This window comes from Aspergillus karnatakaensis (assembly GCF_047715665.1).
Source record: "Aspergillus karnatakaensis strain CBS 102800 unplaced genomic scaffold BJY04scaffold_48, whole genome shotgun sequence".
In the NCBI taxonomy this organism is placed as follows: domain Eukaryota; kingdom Fungi; phylum Ascomycota; class Eurotiomycetes; order Eurotiales; family Aspergillaceae; genus Aspergillus; species Aspergillus karnatakaensis.
In genome coordinates this window covers 99,104-106,677 of record NW_027395760.1, presented here as the reverse complement: position 1 = coordinate 106,677, position 7,574 = coordinate 99,104, and the positions used below count along the sequence as shown (strand labels likewise).

Here is a 7,574-nt window from a genome sequence, read left to right as displayed (position 1 = left end):
ACCAGGGAGACGACCAGGGAGACGACCAGAGAGATAACCAGGGAGACGACCAGCAAGACGACCAGGAAGAAGACCAGGGAGACAACCAGGGAGACGACCAGGAAGACCAGGAAGACCAGCAAGACGACCAGGAAGACCAGGAAGACCAGGAAGACCAGGAAGACCAGCAGGAAGACCAGAAAGACCAGGAAGACGACCAGGGAGACAACCAGGAAGACGACCAGGAAGACGACCAGGAAGACGACCAGGAAGACGACCAGGAAGACGACCAGGAAGACGACCAGGGAGAAGATAAAGGAGAGGAACCTAGGGAGGAACCTGAGGAGGAGCCTGAGGAAGAACCTGAGGAAGAACCGGTGGAAGAACCTGAGGAAGAACCTGAGGAAGAACCTGAGGAAGAACCTGAGGAAGAGTCTGAGGAAGAACCTGAGGAAGAACCTGAGGAAGAACCTGAGGAAGAACCTGAGGAAGAACCTGAGGAAGAACCTGAGGAGGAGCCGGAGGAAGAGCCTGAGGAGGAGCCGGAGGAAGAGCCTGAGGAGGAGCCGGAGGAAGAACCTGAGGAGGAGCCTGAGGAAGAGCCGGAGGAAGAGCCTGAGGAAGAGCCTGAGGAGGAGCCGGAGGAAGAACCTGAGGAGGAGCCTGAGGAAGAGCCGGAGGAAGAGCCTGAGGAGGAGCCTGAGGAAGAGCCTGAGGAGGAGCCGGAGGAAGAGCCTGAGGAGGAGCCGGAGGAAGAACCTGAGGAACTTGATTCAAAGAATGGGAGATCCGTTGGTGAAGAAGAGGAAGACGACGAAATGGAGTTCATAGATCTTTTATCGGGTTTGCGGGAGGACATGATTGTCGAACCTCCGCCACCTGAATAAGCAAATAGCGACATATCTATGGCAAAGAATAATCGAGTCTATTGTTGGTCTTTCTCAGAATCTAAAGGACTTCCCGTGGTACTGCGGCAGCCAATGTCTGTCATTATCAGCGATCATGCATCATGCATATCTGAGTTACTTGCAATGCTTGTAGTTGGTCACTGTTGTTAAAGTCACCGCAATAGAGTAGGAGATGGTATAGGTAAAGTTCCAGTATTGAATCTCTGTATCTTTCCATTCTGCCTTCACAGAAGCTTTTGAAGAAATTGAGTCGCTTCTAAAGCAGATGGTGCTCACAGGTAGTTGGCACCCCGTAGAATTGCACAAATTATTTGGCGCATTCGTGTGCCAGGCTGAAGATGACTGTCTGTGTATGTGTAACAGGGTCGGCCAAGTGACCTGAACAATCGCACTGTACAACGGATTGGATAAGGGTAGATACTTTACCTACAGACTGGTGCGCCTTTGGCTTCCCCTTCAAAGGCTTGCATTTTCCAACGCCAATTACCTGCCCGTTCTAAGCATATGAGAATCAACGCATACCTTGCACGTGTCCATGGTAACGGATATGCAAAAACAGAATCTTACAGGCCATTTCCCATAAGCTTCGAAGGCAATTGTTGTAACTATTTGTCGGTTTTTTTTTTATTTTTTTTCCGCATTCAATTTATATCGCTAGTGTGTCACCGCTCGTCTAAAAGCTGATTGTTCCCGACTCCCGTCGCTGTCGATGAGCAGCGATCTCGGCACGGTCCCGCCGCATGACATCTTGCACAAAGCCCTTGGCAACTTGTTCAAGTCCAATGCCATATTCCTTCACAACCTGAGGTGGGTACCGAGCTGGTGGTCCGTACTGCGGCATTAACCGACTGGCCATATCCTGCCGTAGTCTTGCAAGTCGCTGTTGGAAAAGGCCCGTATATCGTTGAGTTGCGTTTGTTCTAGGCTCCATGCTCATTGCCTGCATATTTTTCGGAATTCTACCACGACTGGCCTGAGCAGCTGCCATTGACACCTGCCGTTGCTGGGTGTTCGTCTGGGGACCGCCCTGGAGCACTTTTCCTTGCTGAGGCTGTGTAGGCTGCTGGTTCTGTAGCCGGCGCTGCTGTTGCTGCTGTTGATGTTGCACCTGGTACATTTGAGCAAGCTGTGCGTGCATTGATTTAGCCTGATATGCCTGCGGGATTGCAAATTTTTGCTTCTGAGCCTGAGCGTTCTGCTGCTGGTTGAACATCTGCTGGTTCATCATGTGCTGCTGCATCATCTGCTGTCGGTAGTTTTTAATATACTGTTGAGCGTGCATATTTGCCTGCAGTTGAGCAAATTGCTGTGGTGTGACCTGGCTATCGTACAGATTACCTTGCTCGGCCAGAATTTGTTGTCGCTCTATCAAGAACTGCTCTTGTGGGGTGCGGTTTATCTGACTCCCCATCTGAGGGGTTGCCACCGGCATCACTACCTGCCGTTGCTGGATGTTCATGTGTGAACTGCTTGGGAGCACCTCTATTTTCCGCGGCAGTAAAGACTGCTCGAGTTGCGGTTGTGACGTCAGTGTAGTATTATCTGGTAGTGTGCCCTGGTTGTTGTCGACATGGTTCTGTGCCGGGGCCGGTGCTCGTTCCAGACGGTGGCGATGAGAGGCGTTAGCTCTCATCAGAGTGCTTAGGCACGGCTGGGCGGACTGTCGACGGGAGTCCTTCCGAAGGCACTGGAGCTTTGCTGCCGGCTGTCCAGGCTCAAATATCCCGGTACAATCCTGGGATAGTGTGCGTTTTACACACAGGTCGCGTGATTTACCCTGTCTTGTCGGAAAGACTAGTTGTTGGTCCATATTCCAGGCTGTTAAATAGAGACAGTTGAGCTATCCTTGAGGATCTTCGCGGCAACCACGATGAGGATCAAGTGAGTTGGATAGAAAGAGGGGTAGAAGGCAGCTGAGATGTAAGCATAGTGATAAGCCACTCACGTTGTTCTACCTAATTGTGGCGCAGTTAGATATGCTGGTGATCCAGTCATCGTATTTTTCTAGCGGCATACCAAGTCCTTCAATAAGCTAGAAATGGCCCTAAACAGGGCAAGTAGTGCGGACACTGACATAGTCTAACCCTTAACACCCACCTCACTCGTAAATACCATTGCGGTTGGAAGGAGACATAGAAGGAAAGAGAGATGGGAAGGAAGAAGACATGGGATGAAGGCGTGGTTGCCACCCGATGATCATGCACCTTTGTTCAACCTCCACAGTGGCATCGAGGTTTGCGATCAAGTGCATATCTGAAATTGAAAATCCATCGTGTTCCTACATCTTGGCCGCAACAATATTGCCACACTGCATTCATCTACCCTACTCATCTTTCCGAACCCTCTGCGACATAGCCCATTCCGACGCCGTGTGCCCATGGACATCCTGCAAGTACTGCTCAAACTCGTTCGAAATGTCAATCACGTCTACAAGATGCTTAAACTCCAGTCGCTCGCCTCGGAACTCCGCAAGCAATGTCGCAGTTCGAATGCTGTTTCTTATCTCACGCCCATTTAGCTTGAATTTCGCCAGTTGATCAATATTTTCCAGGATCTGGTCCGCCTTGGTATTGGAGTTCGTGTCCTGCAGCCTTGTAATAAAGTTTGACCAGATCCGACGACGGCTGCTCTCATCTAGTTGGGGGTAATGGTGTTAGCTGGACGCGCGACTTGAAGGCCTCGTCAAATGTCCCGATGCGGTTCGACGTGAGGACGAGAATACCAGAGTAATATTCCAGCACGCGAAGAAACACCGAGACGAGGGCGTTCCGCTGATGGTCCTGTTGTGTTCGCTCCTCCAAAAACACGTCGGCCTCGTCGAGAAGAACAACGCACTGCCATACTGTTCCAAGGTACAGGACAGACTCGAGGTACCGCTCGACATCTTCTGCATTCGTGCCGATATCTCCGCATGTGACTCGATAGAGAGGCTTTCGAGTAAGTTCCGCAACCGATTCCGCCGTGAGTGTCTTGCCCGTCCCCGGACCCCCGTGAAGAAGCATAATGAGGCCATTTCCTTTGCCCTCTATGACGTCGCTGGAGCCACTGGCTGCAGTGTGTTTTGCGACGAGCGCTTCAATCAGCTCCTTTTTTGTGCTTTTCAGCACAAGATGTTTGAACGCCTCCGCATTCCATTCGATTTCTCGAATTCCCTCAACGGATAGACTTATCCATTTTTTATCATGGAAGCCAAATCCCGGGACGGTCGCTGGTAGCTGCAGCTGAAACAGTTCGTCTGGGACAGTGTCAGCAGTTGGGATTTCTTCCGGCAGATAGTCACGGCCTGTCACTTCCGATGTGGAATGAACATGCTGGTAGGTTGTGGCATCAATCATGTAGCGCGCCTTGGACTAGTTGGTGATTAACTTCACTCTGGGATTCGAGCTGATGGGGCTATACTCACGGTCTGCGCCTGAAGGGCAGGGCGTCCAGGCGAGTAAGATACGAAATGGCGACCCCGAAATTGCCAGAATATGCTCCCTCGCCGAAGTAGTCGAGCTCGCATCTCGAGGTTGAAGTCCAGCGGATAAGCACCAAGCTCGGTGATATCAACTTCGTGGTCTCCGTACTCCCAGTTGAGAATGATGGCTTTTGCCTCTCGGTAGAACTGGCCATCAAAGGAAACGGTACTACATGGCAAAACAAGTGATCCACTGCCGCGCTATTCCGGCCAGCGATCGACGACATATGCTCTAGGATGCACTTCAACACTCACTACGACTTCGCCGGGTCGGAAGAGTTTGGGTAGATGTCTTCTTGTCACGCAGCCGCGGGAGATGAGGCTGTCCGCCGCCAGAAATTCCTGCTGAAATGCCAGATCGACTATCCGCAGTAACGTAGGCAAACGGGGATCCTCCGTGTCAAAAGTCTCTCGGCCACGACGCAATTGAGTGTATAATCGGTCGATGACAGCATTGTGTAGATCACCTCTGTTTATAGTAGTGATGCGATCCGTCTCGATATCCGTTATTGACCTGATCTCCTCTTGAAGTTCCTCATCTTCGAAAATGATTTCTTCGGATACCGGCTGTGCCTCAGGGCCGCGAGATCTGAGCACATGGAAATACCGTGCGATCATGCGATCTGTCGGATGATGAGGAGCCTCGAGAGCGTCAAATCTATCTGCAATCAGGTTATGATATTTTTCACAACTGTACACTCTCATCCATATGACTGGACCCTCGTCATTATCTTCAGATGTGACCCGGCGTTCTCCTCTTAGCTCGCTGGCCTTGCTGTCGCCGGAAAACAGGCGAGGGGTGTCGTAGAAATCTCTCTGGTCTGGGTGATCGGCATGATCTTTTTGGAGATTGCATTCCACGCGATGAATGATTGCGGTTCCAAGTTCATCGATCGATGGCTTTGTCGCCTTGCTGTGCCGATCGGGGCTCGAAAAATGCGACTTTTGCTTTGCGGGGAGAGACATTGGAGCTTGAGCCGAGTGGCTTCTCAAATCCGTGGCATTCGATGTCAGAGGTGCGATGATTCAATGAAAGAGATGACGAGGCAGAATAAGCGCCAGCCTCGCATGAAAAAAAGCAAAGCTGGCGGGGTAGACACCCACATGAGGCAGTTTCCACCATTTGAATATCCATCACTTGTGGACCGAGCATTGTTTTTTATGTTGCGAAAAGCGTCGAGTACGACTAGGGAGATTCCTCACCCTTTGGAACCCGATCTAGATGATTCTGACCCTCAACTTAGGTACCTACCTACCGGAGAAGATAAGCCCGACTGCCCTTCAACCCTCCTGCCTGACTGCCCAGCGCTCGCCGACCGCACACGACAGCCCTCTTTTACTGTCCCCATGCCGAACTGCACCCCCTACACCGCATCATATTATACTATGGGCATTATTTGCGCTTTAGATAAAGAGCTCCTGGCGGTCCGATGTCTTCTCGACTCGGTGCACCCGCCGCTGCGCGTATCGCGCCACGACTCAAACAGCTACACGTTGGGGACAATGGGTGGACATAACATTGCCGCGACCTGCCTTCCTGCCAGCGAGTACGGCACAAACTCCGCAGCAAGTGCCGCATCACAGATAAGAATGAGCTTCCCTGAGCTTGAGTTCTGTTTATTAGTTGGGATTGCGGGCGGTATACCAGGGAAGGAGGATATTCGCCTCAGAGATGTGGTTGTGAGCCTTCCAATTGGGACTCGCTCTGGTGTTGTGCAGCATGATATGGGCAAGTCAACTCCAGATGTTTGCTTTGTGGAGACAGGATCTTTGCAGAGGCCTCCACGCGTCTTGCTCGGGGGGATCAGTAGTCTGAGATCAAACCCGCATCTTGCAAGCAACCCACTTAGGGAGTTTGTGGAGATCATCAGTCGACTCAAACCAGCCTATTCTTTTCCCGGGAGGGTGAATGATCTGCTGTTCCAGCCGAATTGCGTACATGACACATCAGACGCGACGTGTGACGGCCAGGTGAACTGCCAGGTCCCCAGGACCCCAAGGGGAACTAATCACCCCTACATCCACTACGGGCTGATAGGCTCAGGCAACAAGGTAGTCAAAGACGCCGTGCTGCGCGATCAGCTAGCCAAGAAGTACAATATCCTTTGCCTTGAGATGGAGGCGGCCGGGATACTCAACGTTCTACCCTGTCTGGTCATTCGTGGAATTTGCGACTACAGCGACTCACACAAGTCGAAAGTTTGGCAGGAGTATGCTGCTGCGACGGCGGCCGCGTACCCCAAACTTCTTTTGATCGATATTAGGGCATATGGTCCTTTCGGGCATATTGCACCTGTAGCTCTCGATTATACGTGAGTATCTGGAATCCATTCAAACAAAGACAGTGCTAAACCATATGCGAAAGTAGTGAGGCCAGTAATGCCTCTGAACCCCCCAATGGAAGGGCGTCAGCATCGGATGGCCAGTCTGATCGTCTACCGCGTCATCCTGCCAGACCCCTTCAAAGGCTCGAAGACATCATCAAATCCCCTGTTGCAGTACCTTCAGGTCAATTGATCGATGTCAAGCCCTCACTTTGTTCTGCTCTGCAAGCACCACGAATGCCTCGGTCCGCGACGGATATTCTCAAAAAGGCAGAGTCATATGCAGAGCGCCGTGGGCTTTGGAACGATGTGCCCTCCGATACGACCCCTTTGATCGCGGCGCTCAAAGAATGGGCAGAAACGCGCAGCTCTGATGTCCTTGTTCTGGAGCCCCAAGGTCCCAGTGCTGAGCCTCGGGCAGACGACCTTGCCTTCGAGGTCATATCTTTACTCAAATCCCAAAGTCAACCTATTCATTGGATCCTATCTCCAGCATTTGCGGACCCATTGACGGAGCACGACATCGTCCATTGTCTTGCCGAGCAGCTTGGGGGATCTTTTAACCATTCAGACACCACGATCAACTTGCAAGAATTACTATCAGGCATGATACCGCAAGCCCTTGACGATATTGGTAAATTCTTTTTTGTTCTGGCCGTCAAACACCTCAGCCTCACGCTCTCGCTCTTGGAAATACTAAAGGCAATCCAAGTTAAGCCTGGTCGAACCGTGAAGATTATCATGGTTGGCTACTCTCCTCTGTATCACCAGGCAACAGAAATGCTTCCCTCGGCGAGTGTGCATCACATCCGGCCGGCGCAACCGAACCCCAAACGTAGACGCACGCAAACCCGATGGCGAGAGAGGGTACACGCTCAAATACAACCAGATTCCTGCCGATAA

At 51.5% G+C, this 7,574-nt stretch overlaps 4 protein-coding genes across 4 annotated transcripts; 2 read left to right on the top strand and 2 right to left on the bottom strand.

Annotated features, from left to right (window-relative positions):
- Positions 1 to 5: 5 nt before the first annotated feature.
- On the top strand, positions 6 to 866 carry BJY04DRAFT_221341 (uncharacterized protein; the record flags this gene model as incomplete). Its single annotated transcript, XM_073717090.1, has 1 exon — positions 6 to 866. A coding segment is annotated over one exon (861 nt), but the record flags the coding sequence as incomplete, so codon positions are not given.
- A 694-nt stretch (positions 867 to 1,560) lies between these two features.
- BJY04DRAFT_221340 (uncharacterized protein) lies at positions 1,561 to 2,697 on the bottom strand (the record flags this gene model as incomplete). The annotated part of the gene is made up of 1 exon (XM_073717089.1): positions 1,561 to 2,697. The coding sequence occupies one exon, from the start codon at positions 2,695 to 2,697 to the stop codon at positions 1,561 to 1,563; it is 1,137 nt and encodes a 378-aa protein (XP_073568005.1).
- Positions 2,698 to 3,210: 513 nt separating this feature from the next.
- On the bottom strand, positions 3,211 to 5,313 carry BJY04DRAFT_209412 (P-loop containing nucleoside triphosphate hydrolase protein; the record flags this gene model as incomplete). The annotated part of the gene is made up of 5 exons (XM_073714119.1): positions 3,211 to 3,516; positions 3,551 to 4,198; positions 4,291 to 4,548; positions 4,603 to 5,005; positions 5,045 to 5,313. 5 exons carry the CDS (start codon positions 5,311 to 5,313, stop codon positions 3,211 to 3,213), a joined length of 1,884 nt encoding a protein of 627 aa, XP_073568004.1.
- Positions 5,314 to 5,694: 381 nt separating this feature from the next.
- On the top strand, positions 5,695 to 7,574 carry BJY04DRAFT_221338 (nucleoside phosphorylase domain-containing protein; the record flags this gene model as incomplete). The annotated part of the gene is made up of 2 exons (XM_073717088.1): positions 5,695 to 6,659; positions 6,716 to 7,574. 2 exons carry the CDS (start codon positions 5,695 to 5,697, stop codon positions 7,572 to 7,574), a joined length of 1,824 nt encoding a protein of 607 aa, XP_073568003.1.